The following is a 22,870-nucleotide window of genomic DNA, read 5'->3' on the forward strand; positions in this document are numbered from 1 at the left end:
TGTATAGACAATGCAGATGCTGATTTTACCTACACTACACTGCTAGTAGGTAAACCATATATGTATAAATAGGTAGATAAATATGTGTGTGTGTGTATGTGTGTAAAACACACAAACGTGTATATATAACTAACAAATAAAAATGAAAATTAGAAGTAATGCTTGAAAAGACCTTTTATTATATGACATGATATCCCATATGCAATTTTTCAGACAAGATCCATACATCCATTTTTCCAGTTAACTGCTTTATCCTACATTGTTAGAGGGATACTAAAGTCTAACTCAGTAGCCAGTGGGTGCAAGGTATTGAAGTTTGACATAGCACCAGCTTATTATCACTTGCAGACTCTCACTTAATAACAGACTACATATGCACCTTTGCACAGCTTGGACAATGACTTTTCACCTACGAGATGTCTTTGTGATATGGGATAATAGTAGAGCTTGTTGTGAAGACTGACACAGATGTGAACACATCAGCAGAGATTCAAACCAGAGAACCTGTAACCGAGAGGTGGCGATACCACACTCAATGCACAACAGTGTGCCATCCATCATATAAGATTCCAACTTTAATAGACTATTTTAAGTAATAGCTTTCAACAAGCATGTGACAAAGCTTAGCAGACATATTTCTTAACTGACATTTAAGGTTAAAAAAGAGTATTCAGATAAAAATCATTACTTAAGAAGGAGCTGCTGCTGCTCGGAAGATACCAACTGTGGTAGGGATTGTGGGGGAGACTCCCATTTTTTTATTGCAGTATTGCAAAGCTGAAGGGTTGGTTGGAAAGGCTTAGTGAGAGTGGACTATAACTAATGCCACCTCTAACAAGAGTAGAGGCATTTATGCCTGCTTTTTCTGTGACATCTCTAGCTTGCTGGGGACAGTCCCAGCCATTTGGACAAATGCAAAACATATCTTTGGTAACATCAACATTTTATCTCTAATCCAAGTAGTTTTATTCATATAGCTACCTGTGACTCCCATGAGTTGTTTTATATGAGAAGAATTAGAAGAAAGGTGCACAGTGCAATACACTGTTTTCTCATTCCACAGTAAGGTGTTCCACACAAATGTGCTTATATAGAATGGAGTTCTCTACAAGCAAACTCCATTTACTGTAAAAGTTAGTGTGTATTTGACAACAACCAATTTACCTGATGAAATATTTGAAGCTTGCCTCCTGTTGGTGCAGTGACAGAGACTGTCTCTAGTGTGCATGTGTTATCACCGGATTATAATAATTTGATAGGCATGCAGCATTCTTAAGACAGAACACTGAGATGAGGTATCAGAGAACAATTTTCATTCTACAGAATGGCATGTAGCCTTGCAACACCTGGGTAGGGAGCCAGCTATGGTAGTGATACAACAACTTTCATAGAAAAGCTGATTTAATTAAAACAGTGTAAGAGTTCAATGAACAGAGAAAGACAAGCACAGCAATACTATTACTGGTTAGAAATAATTGTACCATCATGATTTTACTGTTTTTGAAGTACATGTATCATCTGGAAACAGGTTTAGACTATGTTGTTATTAGATTGTTAAAATGAGAAAGTGATTTGAAAAACCCAGCTTAATATCTCTCTCTGGAGATATATAACAATTTTGCAGAATAATGCTATTGTGGCATACTCAATTTCTTACCACAAAGGATGAATGAATGGATGGGTACAGAGATAGGCAGAAAGAGACAGGCAGACTTACATCATAAGTGTCTTACCCAGTGATAGTGTCATGGTATACCCAGCTCAGTATCACACTGCACAGTACACAGATGTGGCTACATATACGCATCGATATCCATTATGTTGTTCTCCACATGCATAACTAGCCACACACAAACAAGTGTTGGAGGAGTTGCCTCATGAATATTGTAACCACAAAGAACCTCTGAATTTCATTATCACCCCCAAAACTTACTGAAGAGACTTTTTCTTGTAAACAAGTGTATGGACTTTACATCACTTTTCTGACACTGTACTTGCAACATTCACAACACAAACACACACACACAAACATGCGCACACACACACAAACATGCACACACGCACACACACACACACACACACACACACACACACACACACACACACACACACACACACGCACAAACACACGCACAAACACAGACACAAACACACACACACACGCGCGCGAGCGCTCACGCACACATGCACACACACTCATTAAAACTGCATGCAGCATTAAGTCAGCTTTACTTCTGCTTTATAAGATGTTACACATTATAAAATCTTTTAAAATATATTATTTTTCCTTCCAGGATTACTACCCCAGTCAATTACAAAAAAAGAAAAAAGAAACTTAACAGATTTTCAATTGCAATTAGGAAAAGCTTAATTTATCACTCTGTGATTTAGTGACCCAGGGAAAGGCATCTTATCTTGTCATCAGTAATTTAGGTTCAAAAACTGATTTGGGGAAAAAGAGGATTAGCAGAGAGATGTGCAGGGAGGGTGATTGTATCCACAGTTCTGCGGGAAGCATAACTCTAGTAAATATAGCACCATCCCAGTAGAGGTTGGAATTATTTCTTGTGATGTATGATTTGGTAGCAGGGTATATTTGGAGGGTATCCATGGAAGTAATCATATTGATGTAATCCCATTGCCTTTCCCTACACGAAGAATCAAAAAAGTATATGGGTCCTTGATTTATGCCCTCTGATTAAGCAACTACTTACTAACAGTAAGAAGAAAAAGGACTGTGGATTCAAAACCTTTAGAAGGCAAAAGTGAGACAACATGAGATACAGAATAGGGAAAAGGCATCATAGTCATGTAGTCTATTAATTATTAAACTGAAAACAGGAATTATATTTATCCTTAGCTTGTGTACATGAAGAAGTTTCCAATAAGCACAACTTTCAAACAAGTGCCGATTTGTATAATAGAGATGAAAATACGTAGTCATAATTAGAGCTAGCACATGATTTACTCTTTGCAATATGTAGCATTACATGTCCTCTTTGCAATATGTAGCATTACATGTCCTGTGAAACTTATTATATACAGCAGATAAACAGCTTCATGTAAACAAGATTACCTTTGTAATCACACAGTTCTAGTTTGCTAGAATGAATAAACTGAGTATCTGTTTTAATAGAAAATTTAGTAAAACAGTGATGGCGGAGGCACTAGTTTGAAGTGCACCGTTATAAAATTAAGTACACAGCATAAACTGTTTTCCTTTAAAGAGAAGGGGTACGCTGAAAGTCACATTGTTTTACAATATTTATCACATTCCTGTAATAAGTGTTAGAATTCAGCTAATGTTTAGTAGTTATACCTGTATCCCTACATTATCAGTTTACCTACTTAACATAATGGTTTAAACAACCAACAACTAAAATAGATATAGGTCAGAATGCATTCCCTTACAAAATATGAAAGAAAGAGCAAGCGGTACCTCGAAACTAAAAAAAAAAAGAAAGAATTTTAAACAAAGAAGCAATTTTATTAACTTTGATAATTATTTCTGGAGTAAAATGCTTTACTTCTTTTTTTATAGGATGCTTTGTTTTCAAAACAGTTTTTCAGGCTAAACTTTATGTTCCTTTCAATAACAGCTGCAGAAACATTACCTTTTTACATCTGCAAAAACTTTCTATTTCTTTATTTGTTTCAAAAGTACTCCTATGTTATCTGAATATTTCTTCCAAATTGTGCTGAATTTTCAGTTTACTAGAAAACAGTCAAAACTCTGTCCTGACTACGTACGTCTTGGAAAGGTGGCCAGGATTTCCTACTCTTAGCTGTGGCAGAAGACACTTGAGGAGCAGCCAAAGTAGTTTTATTAACTTAATCATTATCAAAAATAAACTGGATGATGGCTTATTGTTTTGCATTAGAAGTTGCATTCCCAAGGTCTGTATGCTGTTTTCATGCCATGAGACAACATGAGGTACACTAAATACGTTAGGAATTCAACCAGTAAGAAAGCTGATAGTGCCCCTCTTCTTTTTCTTGTGGGAGTAAGAAAATTCATACTCTACATTCTATGTCTATTTTGGAACTTCCATCTTGTACTAATGCCCATGGGTTTACTATATAATAAAATAAGTTCACACTTCTGAAGCTTAAATTCTACTATATTATTTTCAATAGCAAAACTCTTTTCTTGCTCAACTGTTGTAAGTTTTTGCTAATATATATATATATATATATATATATATATATATATATATATATATATATATATATAGAGATACTGACGAATTTTATAGTAAAAAATGAATGGCCATAATAATAAAGTTAATATTTTTTCTCACTACGTTTTTGCCATTTCAATTTTTTGAGGAAGATTCCATCCACACTTTGTCACTGTAATTCATTTTCTCAACAAATGTAAGACCAGTTTCTTTATAAGAAATTTGACAGATAGTTAAAAATCTGATAGAATGTTTCTTTTATTGGACACTAAGGGAGGTACTCATGGTCATTTGGGAAAATGTTGCATTTTTGTATTTTGTATTTTTTATGATTGTTATGATTGTGGAGCTTTTCTCCCCATGTGTCTGCTGAAAACAGGCACCTGATTGCCCAGTCAGACCAGCCTGGTAATCAAATATAAAATAAATAAATAATTATAAAATAAATAAATGTGGTAGGGGTATTTGTGATGTTTGCGAATTAGCATAGCTAAGGCATGATTCACAGGGGCCATTTACGTTAATGCGCAATGCCTTAAGTATAATTAGAAGTAAATGAGAAATTTTGTAAAGTGGCGTATGCTATCACATCATAGGTACATATATTGTTAAGCATTGCTGTGTCTCTAATATCTGCTTTGCAATCCACGAACTTGCCCCCAGTGATCCCTCCAGTAGTTTGTCCAAGTATGCACATGCACACGCACTAAAATGACAACAAAATAAATTATTTTTTCCCAGATATTCCTTCAGTAGATGGTCCAAGCATGCAGAAGCACAAAAATGGCACAAAATAAATTATTTTCCACAGGAATCACTTCAGCAGTCTGACCATGTATGCACAAGCACTTAATAACAGCAGTTCTTCGAGCAGTCCCTTCAGTACTCTGACCATGTATGCACAAGCACTTACTAACACCAATGTCCCCAGCGATCCCTCAAATGACACATAAATTAACTATTTCCCTCAGTGACCCCATCAGTAGTTTGATCACGTATGCATAAGCAGTTCACTATCACTGAAATTATTATTTCACCCAGTGATCCCTTCAGTAGTTTGTCCATGTATGCTCAAGCACTTCACAGACACCAAAATGAATCATGTTCCCCAATGATCCTTTGAGTAGTTTGGTCATGCATGCACAAGCACTAAAATATAATGAAACAAACTTTCCTTGAAGTGAAGTCAATAATTGTACCTCTTTTAAGAAAATTATAGCACTGCATTCATTTTTCTAGTAAACTAATTAGCTTTCTGCCAAACCACATTTTCCTTAAGTAAGTTGGTGCTTTCTGGTATAGGTTCAGGGTCCTTTTGTGCATTTCGGATGCAAATTAGGTCCTTTTAAGTTTATCTTTATGAATCCTAGTAATATGCAAATGTGTAATTCCCCTTTAGCAAGCTTTAGCTTGTTATGTGTTTTTCCTTAGGTAGGCATGTTTACCAAGATGCCTCCATACTTCCATAGTCAGCCTGAATTACCTTATTAGCATAAGGACATAGCTCCTTGCTATTCGTGGATTACAGCTTTGAACATATAAAGGGCAGAATTATTACTATCTCCCTAAATACTACAAATATTTATTTTGAAATAGAGTAGAATATTAATAGTTTGTCCTACAGACTGAGAAGGCAGTCTGCTGGTAGGCCTTTACTTCAAACCCCTGCTACAAAACTGCATTGAGCAGATCATAGCTCCTCTGTTCTTGCCCCTAAATTGCAGCAATCTCTCCATCACTACCTTACACAAGCTACCCCAAGCTTAAGCCAGGATTCAAATAGTTTGTGAATGATCCAGACTAATGCAAATGCCAGGTGACTTGGGACATTACGGAATTAATAAATCTTCCCGTATGAGTTAACAACTCGGTCTTTCTGATTACATGCTACTCTAGACTGTTTATGCTAATTACATGCCATGCTGACTATTCATAGTTTTTTCAATCCACAGGAACTGTTTTTCCTCCAGTAGTATATTAGACATCAGTAGGTTCCATCTGGTAAAACACAAGGTAGTATGTTACTATCCATCTTTCATGATACTGTAATTTTTTTGTACATGTTTTGCTGTACTTTTGTGTTTGTATTATTTGTCACATCAATAGAGACATGATAGAATAGATATATTTGTTGTTTGTATTTTTTGTTGTTACAACATCCCTTCTATTACACCTCTATTGCCATTTGTTGTTTGTTGCTTTTTATTGTTATAATGTGATTGTAACTCAGGTGGTGCTCTACCCTGGTAACCAAAATGTAAATAAAACATAAAATGATTGAATATTGCTGTAATGACATGATCAGGATAATATGGTCTGCATTTATTTATTTAACATTTGTTAACCGGGAAAGTCCGACTTGGAACAAAGCCAATTTTCAACAGACGCCCAGCGATAAACATTCCAGATACATCTCTTTATAATACCCTTCCTTCATATTTCCAGAAAACAAATAGTAAGTCCTTTCAGAATATGCAGTGGACAACCCTTTCTAAGGAATGCTTTTACTTTTGAGTGCATCACAAGATGTACCATTAAAATGCTAACAGATCTATGACATGGCATATTAGATCTTTAAATGATTTTAGGTATTTATTTCATGCAAGTCAAAAAATTGAATCCTTTATTTATGTTTATGAAGCAGTATTGAAGCATTTCTGGATATTCAAATTTCTGTCAGCTCTCACTTTATGTTTAATAAATTTCTTATTGCAACATTGCATCACATTTCAAACCACTCTTGTTGTAGAGAATATATATATATATATATATATATATATATATATATATATATATTTTGCTTCCCTTGTGTATTAAAAATATGCTTTTGCATTTGTGTATCTGGACAGATAAAAGTGAGGGACTTCCTAACTGTAAGCATTCCAGATCATAGAGGGCAATGCAAGAAATATTTTATGTGAATATAATGAAGTTGTATGTGCATTTTGCAAAGTTATGGTCACTATTTAGCCCAGTGTCATCAATCTGCTAATTTGTTCCAATTTAGTTTTATTTCTCAACTAAGTTTAATCCAATTGATGATTCACAGGCAATGGGCAATCTTGTCAGTCATTAATAGACCATGCAGTTCCGCTCTGCTCTTCAGGAAGTACATGCATTAATTCACTAGGATGTTATCTCTGCAACTCTTCAATAAGCACAGGTGAGCATTTCAGCACTTTTTGCCACTTGAAAATTGTTTTTTTTTTTCATGAGCACAAATGATGTTTTTGATAAAGCACTTTTAAAGATACTGAAAATTTGCCAACAATACAGATTTTTTTGTAAGCAGAAGAAAAACAATAACTGCTAACAACTGGTATAAACAATCTGGAAATACATTGCTGATTAATAAGTATATTTCTTGGCCTACCTCTATATATTGTGACCTGTTCCAACCCTCTAAAACATATGTGGACTGTCGTTATCTAATCAGTTTTAACTATGATTTATTTAATCAAGCACTCTCATCAATAAACTGGTCCTTTCACCAGCACCTCCCTCTTGAAGAAGCTGTTCTCACATTTAACAGCATCTTCCTTAACAATCTTAACTCCCTACCCCCTTCAAGAAAAGTTTGAGTTAAAACAAACTGCTCCATTGTTAAGGAAAGTTAATCTCTCCTTCATGCAGAAAAGAGACAATGCATGGAAAACCTGGAACAAATTCAAAAACCCTTCCAGCCTCCAGCATTATAGAGAACTTCAAAATGCCACAAAAAACACATCACCATTAATAAGAAAAACTTCTATCTGAACCCCACAAAAAACCCACTCCAACCCCAAAAGATTCTGAGGTACCATTACATCCAGGTATCCCTTCCCTCCCAACCCCATCCATAAACTGCTCCCCCCTAGAAACTGCCACACTGACAAAATGATTGACTTCACCAATTGGCTAAGCTTCTGTGTCATTCAAAGGGGATCCAGTATCTGTCTGCCTAGGATGGGGTTCCTATTAGATCAACAAAAAATGAAAATCTCCAACGCTCATTTGAGTGGAAATGCAGGTAATTGAAATTGCTATTGTGAGATCACGGTACAGTGAAGATCAGAAAATTTGTCCTTTCCTCACTGTAGTGTGATCTCAGAATTGGAATATATTTGGGGGGGGGTGCAGCCCCCCACAATAGCAATTTTGACTACCTGCATTTTCGCTCATATGAGCGTTCCAGATTTTGATTTTTTGTCTATGTAATATAGACCCCTGGGACGACATGATCAACAGAACACGAAGCTTTGCCAGAGATGGTCTGCACCTGTCACCCCTGGGATTCAGGTTACTAGCCAAGGCTCTTGCCACCCCTATAGTGCTTTTTTTAGGAAAAGTTCAAAGGGCAAAACCACCACCATAACACGTATGCAAAATCTGAAGGTAATGCTACTCAATGCTAGAAGTCTAAACATCAAAATGCACTTTCTCAAGGCACTCCTAAAAATGGAGAACATTGATATCTGTGCAGTAACTGAGACCTGGTTCAAGGCTCCAGAGAGCACCCCTGCAATACCAGGCTACAACTATTACCACACTTTTCAGCCACCAAACCAGGACCAAAACATTAAAGGTGAAGGAGTGTCCATATTCACCAAGGATATTCACACCACCAGGCTAGTTGCCCAACACAATGCATCTGAAATTCTCCAGGTGCAGCTAACACTAGGTATGACTGCAATCCAAACTGTAGCTTGCTACAGATCCTCCACTATGCCCCAAGATTCTCACTACATATTTCTAAACATACTGGAAAATATTAAGATACAACCAAACACCCTAATACTGGGTGATTTCAACTACCCTGCCATTAACTGGGAAATCTACTCATGTACCAACAGCTTTGCCCAATGGTTCTTGGAATTCATAAATTCCAATGCCCTGGATCAACTAATCCATAGTCCCACCAGGGGCTCCAATATTCTAGTCCTGGTCATTACCAACATTAGAAATTGATGCTCCACACCTATGGTCACCCACTCATTGGTCAGGTCTGACGATAAGCTAATCACCCTTGACATCCACATCCCTCCCCCACTCAACAGTAAGGAAACCTCCATAAAAGACTTCCCCAAAGCCAACTTCATGCTACTCAAGTCAGAAGTGACAAACTTCATGACACCCATGCAGATGAGAACTGAAAGTTCGACTGCTGAATCATACACTAAGGCACTGTATGAGCACATCCACTCGTGCATGAATTGTACCATTCCAAATAGAACCAAGATGCTCTCCTCCAAAAAAAGGAAGCCAATCTGGTGGTCCCCTACTATAAACAAACGTTACAACAAAAGGAAGAAACTATTTCAGAAAAGAGGAAAATCCCAGGATGCAAAAACTCTTTTACCAGCCTCAGTATGAAGCTGAGATCCCTCATAAAATCCTCCAAAGCTAGTTACAAAAATAAAATTGCCAAACATTCCAAAGACAACCCACAAGACATTCTATAGCTATGTCAAGAATCTAAATGGCAATCCTCAGATCTGCTCTGAGCTACAACAGAATGGCATTAAATATACTGATCACAAGGATATTGCCAATATCCTGGCAGATCGATTCAGTGCCAACTTCACCCCTCCCTCAGCCCCTAAAGGGCCCATCTCAATACCAAAAGATTGCCAAATTCTGGTAATAATGGCCATACAGGTAAAAAATGCCCTCTCCAAAACTAAGAATACAGCATCCATGGGACCAGATGACATCCCAGGCTGTGTACTATATGAACTACAAAATGAACTGGCACCTCACCTAAATGTCATGTTTAATCATAGCTTTACCTCAGGCTTCGTGCCCACTGTGCTGCACACAGCTACAGTTATCCCACTCCACAAGGGGATCCACTTTGGATCCTGGGAACTACTGCCCCATCAGTCTGCCGAGCCTGATCTGCAAGGCCATGTAACATATTATGAAACTTATAAACAAAAACATTGGCAAACTTCAAACACTGGACCCCACCCAGTTTGGGTTCATGAAGGGCCGATCTTGTCTCTTTAACCAGATTGACTTCTTCAAATCAGTTTCCAGAGCTGTGGATGAGAGGAAGGTGGTCCACATAGCCTATCTTGACCTAACTAAGGTCTTCGACACCATCCCCCACTCTGGAATCATAGATACACTTACTATGCTGGGCATTAATCCCTATGTCACTCAATGGGTTACCAAATGTCTTACTGACAGAACCCACACTGTAAAAGTAGCTGACTCCAAATCCAACTCCAGACAAGTTACAAGTGGAGTACCTCAGGGTTCAGTCCTGGGACCGCTATTCTTTGGCATCTACTTCTCTGAAGTACAGGCCATCACTAAGGGACTCTGGCTAACAAAGTTCGCAGATGACTGCAAACTGGGTGCCATAACTGAATCCCCAAAGGATGTGGATATTCTACAAAAGGGCCTTACAGAGACAGATGCTTGGTGTCAGAGCCATAGGGTCAAGCTCAATGCCAAGAAATGTATAATTATCCTCTTTGGGAAAAAAAAAACATGTACCCATGAATTACCACATAGGTGGCAGTACACTAAACACAGAAAGTGTGATAAGAGACTAAGGGTCACAGGTGGACAGTGGTCTCATCTTCGATAACCACATCGCCAGAACAGTCAGTAAATCCTTCTATGTAGCACACCTCATCACTGAGGGCTTTTCATCCAGAAAAAATGAGGTTATTGTCCTACTGTACTCATCCCTCATTAGACCCATTATAGAATACAATGTCCCATTTGGTATGTACCTCTTAAGACATCTGCAACCACTGGAAAGGCCACAGAAATATCTCACTAAAATAATCAAAGTCCTAAAGTAGATTCCCTATGCTGACCTTCTAAAAAAACTCCAACTATACTCTGTCGATTATCTTCTACTCAGAGGTGATCTCTGCTTAACATACAAGGCCATGTCAAACCCAGAGCTGTTGGACATGCCACACTTAAAGAAATCCCTCAGAGCCACATGCTGCAGGGATCTAAATCTTGTCATCACAATAAGCAAAACATGCTGAAGGGATAGTTTCCAGAGACAGAGACTCCCCAGACTCTGGAATAGACTGCCCATACATGTCAAGCAGACCACCTCTTTGGTCCTCTTCAAAAGGAACCTTGACAATTGGATGGGAGAAAGGAAATTCACCCTGGGGATCAGTCACCCTGCTAGTCAGGGGTCCAGGGAAGTAAATATTGTGGGAAGAAATAGTCAGGGAATTATTATGGCTAGGCTTGTATAAGCCCTAGGGCTGATAGCCTAGTACCAACCTATGAACCTATAAAAAACTTGAACTAAATTATAATAAAGTTGCATGGTTCACCACAAATCTCCCTTATCACTCACACCACTGTCTCTCCTTAACCAAACTTCACTGGCTAAAATTCCATTATCAACTCCTTCTACCTCAACTTCACCTAACACATTCCATCTTACAACAACCTCTACCCTGTCCCTCGCTAGCATCTCGCATCTCCCCCTGCATTCCTATCTGCGAGCTTCATAGCTCAGACAAACACGTTCTCTAAATTTCCAAACCTAACAAATCCAATGGAAAAAGCCTTTATGGTCATGCTGTCTCCTCATCTTGGAACAAGCTTCCTCTCTTTATCAGAACTCACCAAAATCCACCCAATTTCAAACTAGCCCTAAAAGATTACCAACTCAACTCCTGGACCTGCCCCTGTAAGGACGGCACTTGAGTCAATTCCTCCCCAGCCATTCTCCCACCAAGCCTCTGTCTCCATTTCTTGCATTTCAGACTCTCCTAGTTGCGTGTTTCTACTTCCATATCAGTAACAATGTACAGTTTTCTTAATCACTATTCCCTGTATTGGACAACTCTCACCTATGTATTTCATCATCTTACCTTGCTCCTTCCCTACTATTTTCCCATATTTGACTCAATGCTATAAGTAAGCATTGCCTTCTTACTAGGTCTTTTCTTTTCCTTCTATTTCTTACCATACAACTACATCATTTACGTGTTATTTTAAGATTACTAAATGTACCTTTGTAACTGAATGTTAAAAACAAATAACATTTTCTTATTTTGTTATTGTTGTTATCTGTATTGTTCTTTGTAACAAATTGTAATCTTTGCATCTGGAGCTTTTCTCTTTAGTTCTCTGCTGAAAAAGGGTATCTGCCCAACCAGACTAATCCGGTTAACAAATGGCAAATAAAATAAAATAAAATTACTTTTAATTTGTATATGTGCACTGTACATATTAATTGTATTATCAAATACATAGCACATAACATTTTTTGATATGTATAATGTTATTATATGTAATTTATTGAAATGTTATTTAAGCTGTTTCTTTAAGAAGACACATTTTTGTATATTGTTAAATGAATTTCTATTACAAGGTGTTTAGTAAGCCTGAAATGTAGCACTGACTATTACAAATTCTTTATTTCCAAAAGAAAATGTTGATAACTTCATAGTTTTGTATATTAATTAATATAGCATCATGTAATTATCACACTTATGCTATGCATCCAAGATGAAAAACAAAATGTAAAACATTATGTTCAACCATTAATGCACTGCAGAGTATATGCTTCTATAACTTTAAAAAAAAATCATGTTATACAAATATTTCTGAATTAAATATGACACCCTTCATAAAAAAGACATACTAACAATCTCATTATTTTACCATGTTGATGAATTACTTTAACAAAGGAGTCTTAACTCTGCATATCATATTCTCTACGATATAGCAAATCTGCTTCTGCAAACAGTTCAAATATTATTGCAGTTGTACAGACTGTAGGGACAGAATACAGAATTTATATTACCCTTTCAAAGCATGCGTCAGATCTCTGCACTATCTCTATTGCTGTATGTTGGTATTTAGTAAGAAGTAAAAAACATTTTCATATTGTGCTACAAAAATTATCTATATCTTGCATTACTAGCAGAAAGTATCAATTGGTCTTTGTCACGTAAACAGCCTATTTCTGAACTATGAAAATCTTAGCACCTTATATAATTAAACCTTCCCAAACAACATGTATATATGAAGTTCAATATAGGACTATTCACAGTAATTGACATTAATGCATATCTAGCTTTGTGATATGTACATTTTAAGACATATGTGAACAATTGCTCTGGAATAACTAATATTTTTAAGATTTTAAATCGTTAATCATTTACTCACTTTTTGTTCTATAATAAACTATTATATTTTAATGTTTAGATTCATAAAAAGGAAAGTTTATGTGTTTAAACAAAATGGCTTGCTAATATTTTCTTCTGCTTTGTTTCTTTATTTTGTCTGTCTCAGCATTCTATTTAATGCATTTCCTGGAAATTCAAATTTCAGGTTGTTCTTCCTGTTTCCGTTACATGCTCGCAGAGTCTCTGCAGTCATCCACATTTAATACCGTAACTCATGACTTTTTCAAATCAAGGAAAGTGAGTGTATAAACATTCAAGAAGGAAATATGCTTATATAAAATTGTCTAACACAGATTAAAGCTTGTGACTGCTTTATATGAGCTTTATATTCAAAAAGCATGTGTTAAGGAATACTAAAACAGTTTAATATAATACTGCTTTCTGAATGAACATCTAAATAGTATACTGCATCTGTCCCAAGCCTTCCATTTCAATATATATAACATTTCAATATATTCTACAGTTTCTATTTTATGTATCTGTAATATATATATATATATATATATATATATATATATATATATATATATATATACACACACACACATATATATATATATATATATATATATATACACACATATATATATATATATATATATATATATATATATATATATATATATATATATATAGGGACTATATTAGAACATCGAAGTTTCAGAACTTCAAATGTTCTAATATCGACCACTATTCAGTGAACGCTGACAACATCGAACATTCAGAACAGCAAATTTTTTCCTAGGAAAAATATTCGCTGTTCCGAAACACATACACCAAACAAACAGCAATCCACACACATACAACTAAAATCTTACATCTAACCCTACACTAAACTGTACATACACCACTAACTATCCACTTACCTTTACCCAAACCCTAAACCTAAGGTCCGTCACTATCGCGCACTCACCTCACCCGTACCTTAACCGTAACTCACCTACCCCGCCCTAACCTTCACGTGCACACAATTGCACACTTATCTGAACCCAACCCATAATGTTCAAACACAGTGCTGAAAATAGCAAAGCGACAGAAACGGACAACCAAATTCTTTACCTAGGAAAAAAATTCGGTTTTCTGCAGCTTCACTATTTTCAGAGTTCGCTGAATAGGGGTCGATATTAGAACATTTGAAGTTGTGAAACTTCGATGTTCTAATATAGACCCTATATATATATATATATATATATATATATATATATATATATATATATATATATTTATATACAGATTAAACTCTACTATTATGAAAAACTCAAGAAATACTTCAAAACTCATCCGTTATGTCCTTGCACTAACCCCGGTTAGTGACCTCTGTATTTCTTAGGTGCCTTACCTTCAATTACTTCTTTTTTCTACCACTCCATTTCAGGAAGGGTCAATTGTGTAACCGCTGCTCAATGTGTCTTAAACCTGAATGTAATGTTATGTATACATAACTTTGAAAATAATGTTATGTTTTATAAAGTGTTTTATAATAAGTTAGTACTATATGTGCTAAATGCTGGTATTGCTTATGACTATAATCTGCTTGAAACTAGCATTTACTAAATGTTCAATGTGTATTATTATCTTGGCGCTTTTCTCCTCGGGCCTTCGCTGAAAATGGACATCTAGCCAGTCGGACCATCCAAGTCAACAAATGTAAAATAAAATAAATAAATCAAATTTTCTTATTAACTCAGTGTAATAGCACCACAGTGTAGCACTAGTCAGACAATTTCAACAGTATATGAAATAAATGTCACAAACAAAGCATTTAGTTTATCTTTTTAAGCTCAAGTACCAAAATATCTGTGCTGCCTTACAACAACAATCTATAGAGAGAGAATGTTAAACTACAATTTTTTTTTTGTTTAAGGTATTTAGAAAATAAAAAGGTATTACCTTAATTTTATGGCATTTCTCTATTGTTGTGAAAACAGAGTTTTAAAACCATAGCACAACAAATGAATAAAAATAAGAAGATATTACTTTTCTTTAAGCTTCTTACTATGTTTTCTTTTAATTGTCTATTCATTTCCTGCTGCATTTCTTTTAAAACTTATTGAAGACCAATCCATTTCCTGAAGTTTTTCCAAAAGTTTATTTTTCTGCACAAAGGCATCTTTCAGTGTGCTAAAGATTTTTTAGCCACCAGGAAGGAAAAGTTTTATTTTAGCAGGGAATAAGATTTGAGCCTTGATGCCTTATTTCTTTAATTTTTTATCAAAGGAATGCAGTCTTTACTTTTAGAAATCACTGAAGCTGTGTAATCATTGTCATATCTAATACTCTCCCTATTTAACCAAGGAAACAAAACTCCACTTGACTCTGATGATGCCTATGCAAGGCAAAACCGCTTAGTTGTGACTTCTTGTTTTATCTACTTTTTTATTATGTTTTATGTTAGATAATAAAATTGGTGTCCGCATTGTTCCTATTATGTTCATGGTGGTTTTATAGTGACTCTTCCTATTTATTTTTACCAGAGGATTTGACCATGCTGTTTTAAAGCCAAGCCTTTGTCCTGGGTAGGACAATTACTAACAATTAATTAACAATTACATATCTTAAAGAAGTTGTACTTTTAGCTGAAGAAATATTTGAGAGACAGCTATGAGCTCTCTCTTTTCCAAAGTAAAGCCCTTTTGGCAGGTTTAAACTCGTTAGCAAACAAGGATTCAGAAGCTGTATCATATTATTATCTTCTTCATTTTCTGTCACTCCATATTTTCTAATATTATTTCTCCTGGACCGGCTTTCCAAATCTTCCACTTTCCCCAAGAGAAAAGTATTTTGTTTTAGGAGAACATCCATCTGATTCTCATTCTCCGTTAGTCTTCTATCTATGTAATTTACTGATTCTTCTATAGATGAGATTTGATCTGAATGATTTTTTAATTTCTTCATTAAGTAGCTCTAGTTGTTTCTTGCTGTCTTGTTTTATATTGTACATTTTATCCTCCATTGTATCTATACTGACATAAATATTATTAATACTTGATTGATTGTAATTGTTTCTTCATTCCATTTTCCTGAGTAGAAGATTTGGAGTGACTCATGACTGGATCTGACTGAAGAAAACTTCTGACAGGATTAAGTCTTAAAAGACTTCCAATAACTTGATTTTTTTTTTCTTAATTTGAATGCTAAACTATTTTTTTATGTATTAAATGGTTAATATGTATAACCTTTTTTATCATGAAACTCAATTTTCCTGTCAGAAAAACTGAATAGAAGTTTTTGTGCTGCTAGCTGTTAACATCCTTGCCGCGGCCCCACCTGTACCCTTTTTATATTAACATCAGCCTTTATTCAGTTCATTTTTAGCAGTCCTAAATTTAAAAAATGATTTTAGGAGAGGTAAATATTTTTATTGCCTTTGTTTTGATGTAGGATTATTGGCTAGCAAAAGACTATAAACTATAGATGTTGTCAAATAATTAGTTCTTCAGTTCTTCCTTAACACCAGTATTCAGTAATTCATTACAGACAAAAGTGTTGACAATTTGAGATTCTACATTTATATATATGTATATATATATATATATATATATATATATATATATATAATGCTTACAATTATGCATCAGTATATCTGTGACATCACTGTATATTTATAAAGGTTAATTGTGGATTGTCATAGGCTCAGTTTTAAAGTAGATAAAAACACTCATATCATATCAAACAATAACTAAAACACTGTCTGATATGATCTGAGAGTGACAGTTTATTGTATGATGTTACACTGTCAGTATGAAGTCATTGATTACCAGAACCCATTAACTAGACTATTACAACAATGAAGACTTATACAGAACATTCAATGTAAGGGCTTTTCAGTGTTCCATTTCTAATGTCCCTACTGGTTGTCACTCCATGAGAGACAGCAAATTGGATAGGGATGCATACATTAAGCCAGTGTGACTGCCATATACTTCAACTATAGTTTCTGATTAAAGTAAAAAAAAAACACAATTCAGTTAGTAAAGTGTACTGAATTGCCATATGTCACACAACTGCTCTGACCCCCCCATGTCTGCAAGAAACTTCTTAAGACTATTATATGGAGATTACAGCCATACTTGGAAAGTGAACTGTCAGATGGGGAACCAGGATTCAGCAAAGAGGAAGGGACCAGAGATATTATTATAAATTATCTGCATTCTTAAAAAGTCAGAATAATATCAATAGTACATCTAAATATATTTCAGTGATAACAGCAAGACTTTTGACTGCATAGATCATTAAAAAATATGGACTATTCTGACAACTTGGGTATACCAGGACACTAAATAGTGCACATGTATAGTCTTCATATCAATCAAAAGGCAACCATTTGAAAAGAGCAAATAAATAGAATGCATGAAAACTGTTCAAAAGGCATATAGCAACGTTACCTACCTTTCTTATACCTGTTTATATGAGGAAAAAAATCAACAGAAAATCAGGATTATATGAAGTAAATTGAGGTGTAAAAATTGGAGATAAAATTAGCAATAACTTTTATCTGAAAAATAAAACTTTACAGGCAGAAAATAAATATGATCTGAAATATCTGCTTATCAGGATTAAATATCACAATCAGCATAGTATATATTTTCAACCTGCTTGAGTTAATGACTAATAATGAAATTACAAGCAGTCAGGAAATCCAGTGACACATTGTTTTTGTCAGAATGGACAGGAAGGATGTCCACATGATTTTAAATGCAGACATGCATCTTTGTCTACAAAGGTTCAACTTGTCCAGTCTGTGGTATTTTTGTTAATACAATATGAATATGATTATAGCACACTGAAGAAATTAAATGAGATGAACACTGTTGTCTTAAAATGAGGTTAGATGAAAACAGCATGTACGATGGACTGCTTGAAAAATAAACTAGTCAATAATGGTTGATATAAAACCTAAATATTTTGGGAAGGTTCAAATGAGAAGACTTAAATTTTCATACTTTGAATATTTTACATGAATAAGAAGGCCATCAGAAAAAAGACACAATGTCTGACAAGTTCGAAGGTCAATATACAATGAGGAAGATCAGCAGTGAGACTGAGTGATACAATAACCTCAGTGACAGATGCCCTTGCCTATCAGAAGACAAAACACAAGTCATGATAACCCTGTTTAGTATCAATGTTAGTCAATATTGACTCTGTTACAGTTAGCACCCACAGTCTATGGCTGGGTATCACTTTGTTATTAGCCTTTGCCCAGAAGCCACTGAGGACACTGATAATGCCATTGAAACCAGTTTTACTAACGTCACAAACTTTGAAATTGTAGAGAAATAACCAAGCAATAACAATCATCATTGATAAATCAACAAATATGAACAGTTCACTAGCAGCAAGCTAAATCATACCACTCATTGTAAGTTATCTAGAGCCAGTCCTTGCAGCAGCATACCGCTTTGCACTCCAAATTATGTAGTAAAGAAATGGAAGGAGGAAAGTGAAACCAATGAACTTACTCCAGCCACCCAGACAACAAAAACTGCCACATCAAAAGAGGAGAGAGAAGGGTGGGCATACATCAAACACCCATGCCAAAGAGGCCAAACATCCCCTATTAGCCACAAAAATAACTCAACTCACTCCACCATCCACTGCTTCTTCTTCCATTCTCCTTCCTTGCATTGACTAGAATTATGCCCACAAAGCCTAACTCCTAACCTTAGCTGAAGGAAAAGCAAAAACTCAGGCAGATATATATGACAATATGTCTACCTGACAAACCTTATTTGTCCATAACCCCTTCCCAAACTCTTACAAAGGCACAAAAACTACCATTGTGACCAGTTTTACTGAATTTACAAACTTCAAAATTAGTAACGCGGTGGTGGTGCTGCGGTAGCGTTGTCACCTCACAGTAAGACGCTCGCCGGTTCGATTCTCAGCTAGAGCGTCTTCTGCGTGGAGACATCCATGAATGGGCATACCTTCATTGAAGGTTGTGCATCAGGCCTGGCAAGCCGGTACGTAAAAATCAACTGCCAATCATTAGCGGATCAGAGTTCCACTGTGGCGACCCCTAACCGGGAAAAGCTGAAAGACCGAAACAAACTTCATAATTAGTACACAAGTAACCATGTGAAACAATCATCAATGATAAAGCAATAAATGTGAACATTTTTCTGGCAGCATAGGGAATGTTCACCAGCTAACCAAGTACTGCAATCAGTGTTAAGACATACTGCTTTCTGTGACTTAACTAAAGCCAATCCTTGGAGCAGTGTACCGCTGCTAACACCCATTGAGCTCTAACATTCATTTTACACCTCTGACAGTTGAACCAGTAGTTCAGAGGTTGGGAACTTACATGGGATAGTGACCTAACATTTGATCAGCATGTGTCCACTGTGGTAAGAAAGATCTATATTGTGCAGCTCATATACAAGAGGATTACTTCTAGATTCTGGGAAGTCATTGTCCTGCTTTACTCAGCCATAACTAGGCAAGCAATTGAGTATACTGCCTCTTTTGGCATGTATCTCTCCAAGCACCTGCAACAACTGGAATACTTGCAGAGATACTTTATAAAAAGGATACAAGGCCTAAACAATGCATCCTACATGGACAGCCACAAAGCCCTACCGATATAGTCGGTCTCTTACAGGCTGCAAACAGGAGACCTGTGTCTGTCATATAAGCTGTCCTTGAACCCATTATTGATAGAATTCACATTCATAAGTCATATGGTGTCAGAAGTATTCAATCCAGGGGCATAAACTATTTCTAAAACATTAACAAAATGGTTTGAATGGATAGGTATATCTTCCAGAGGACATCACTGCTCTGGAACATACACCTCATCCACATAAAACAAATCTGATCCCTGTCCGCATTCAGTTGTAACTTGAATCAATGGATTGGAAATAGGAACAGCAGCAGCTCTGAAATGCAGTAATTATCACAAGAGTGACACACTCCTCTCTGTAATTAGCTAGACCCAATCGTTGGAGCAGCATACCACCACTTACTCTCAGTGAGCTATCACATTGACATCACATACCTTAGAGCTGACCCAGTAATTTGGCAGTTGGGAACTTATATGGATAGTGACCTAACCTTTGACTACCATGTGTCTACTGTGGTAAGGAAGTCCTTCTATATTGTGGAGCTCCTATATAGGAGGATTGCTTCTAGATCCTGGGATATCATTGTCCCTCTTTATTCAGCCCTCATTAGGCCCTACTATGTAACGCCCCTTTAGGCATGTATTTCTCCAAGAGCCTGCAACAACTGAAATGCCTGCAGAAATAACTCATATAATAAACAAATAGAATTAGGAAAAGGGGGACATAAGAGGGATGCCAGAATCCATTGAACTCCATTTACTCTCCCCACTAACTTGCCAAAGACAGATTGTTTCCTTTTTCCAAGCCACAAAAGTTAAACCACATCACTCAAAAGTAAAGAAAATTGTAGATTAAATAAATTAAATAAATCTAAGTCCACTTCATAAAAGTGCATACCATTAGACCTGTACCATATGGAGTGTCTGTCATCAAACACATGTGATCTAAGACCTTCAGGTATAACTTAGCCGCTGCACAGTTCCTAGCCCTCTCCATTCCTTTAACACTGGCATCCTCTCTCAATACCAACAGAGGAATCATTTCTGACCAAACCATTAATGGCTGAGGAGCTTACTGCATGCTTCAATGTCACCAAATCCTTCACAATTTCAGCCTATAACTTCCTGTAAAGTACAACCCTAGATCAAGCCCATGTAGTCAATTACAATGATATGAGGAATTAATGCATCCTGCAGCTCACTCACTCCAAGTAACAAGTCATTTCTCTGAAACCACAGCAGAGTATGTTCCACATACCAGGATCGAGCCCCAATGTAATTCCACCAGGTATGACCAAAACTCTCTTTGCCATCCAAGACATAAAAGAATGCCTGAACATGAGGTTCTCATTATGACCTGAAAACAAACAAGCAAAATAAATTCACAGTACAACCTAATAACGCATTAAAATTACCTAATATATGACAAAAAGCACCTGATTACCATCTCCTTGCACTTTTTATCAAATAAGTGGATTTACATTCCTCCACTAAATCAGAAGTTCAGCCTGTCTTGAAAGTAATAAGCTGAAAATCTACCTACAGAAATGCCTTGATTCTCCAAAGACCTCCTTAAAACCCTACCAAACTAAGTTGCTGATAACAGCCATATGCTAAATAAACTTAAAATCCAAAACACTGATATCATAACCAGCTAAACCCTTCTATTGCAGAGCCCATAATCCTGGAGTGGACACAAAATAATATGGTCTAGGCCATTTTGGAGCAATTTTAAGTCTGCTGACGATCAAATGACACCCAGTTTACAATCATATGCAAACATACTTAACCATAGGCCAGAAGTCCTTGGCTGAAGGTCTAAGAAACATATGTAAAACAGCAGAGGACCTAAAACTGAGGCCTGTGGGGTACCATTGTTTTGCTTTCAGAAGGGACACCTGCCTCTCCAACCACATGGACTAGTGAGACTAATGGATCTATAGTTGCCAGTGTCCATGGTTGGGCCACCCTGGTGTAATGGTATTATAGTAGCTGTTTTCCAGGCTTCAGAAAAGTAATTAATGGAGAGGCTTAGAATAAATAAGTAGGTGTAAGAAGGGGTTCAGAAAGGCTAAATTTGGCAATGGCAATCAGGCAATCTGGTATATTGTCAGAGCCAATAAATGAGGCATTCTTAATTTTTGAAAGGGCTGAGAGAACTTGTTTCCTAGTAACTTAAGTAGGTGGTTGGGACTGCAGAACCTGTGGGACAACTAAAACTGCAGGTGGAGTAAAGTTTTCACTAAATATGTTAGCTGAGTTATTAGCTATTTCCTTTGGATCAGAGAGTGTAATATTATTATGGACTAGCTCTGAACACTGTAGGGTGTTAGTTCTTAATTTCTTAACATAGTTAAAGATTTGCATTTGTTTTTGGTTTTTATGGCTACTTTAATTTCATACTCAGCTTTGAGCTTTCTAATGGTTCCCTTGTGTTCTTTGTTAGTTTGCTTAAGTGTGCTCATAAGTTAGGTGGAATGAGACCTCTTATAAACATTAAGCAATTTCTTTCTCTTGTTATATAATTAATTTATATGGGCATTCTACCACAGGGGTTTGTTTTTAAACTTCTCATTACATATGTTGCAAATAGCTACTTCATTATCAGTACACCTATTTCAGAGGGAGTAGTAGTCAGAGGCTTAGGTAGCAGCTTTACCAATTAAATCCTCCAGAGAAGGATTACAGCAGAATTTATTTACATCATCAAGTAACTGAAAAAAGTTTGCTTTTGAGAAGTCCCAGAAGTCCTTAAAGATAGATTAATTTACAGGGGAAGTGTCACCAATTTTAAAGCAAAAGGCTGATAAATGAAGGTGTGATTGATACATATGGAGCTATGCAAAAAATGATCACATTTGTGAGAACTAGATCCAAGATATTGAGGCCCCTAGTAGGACGGTTAACTATGTGAGACACCTTCATCTTTTTTCGCTCCTAGTAGCTAATCTAAATGT

General features: G+C 36.1%; 1 protein-coding gene across 2 annotated transcripts in view; it reads left to right on the plus strand.

Moving 5' to 3' along the window:
• Nucleotides 1-22,870, plus strand: part of LOC122800842 (probable GPI-anchored adhesin-like protein PGA55) — an 813,969-nt gene that overhangs the window by 370,150 nt on the left and 420,949 nt on the right. For both annotated transcript variants that reach the window (XM_044070155.1, XM_044070156.1), the window contains one exon: nt 7,231-7,344. In XM_044070155.1, the coding sequence (XP_043926090.1) occupies nt 7,231-7,344 (114 nt within the window). The remainder of the gene's footprint in view (nt 1-7,230; nt 7,345-22,870) is intronic.

Source organism: Protopterus annectens, chromosome 4.part1, assembly GCF_019279795.1.
Source record: "Protopterus annectens isolate FY-2018-M chromosome 4.part1, PAN1.0, whole genome shotgun sequence".
Taxonomy (NCBI): Eukaryota; Metazoa; Chordata; order Ceratodontiformes; family Protopteridae; genus Protopterus; species Protopterus annectens.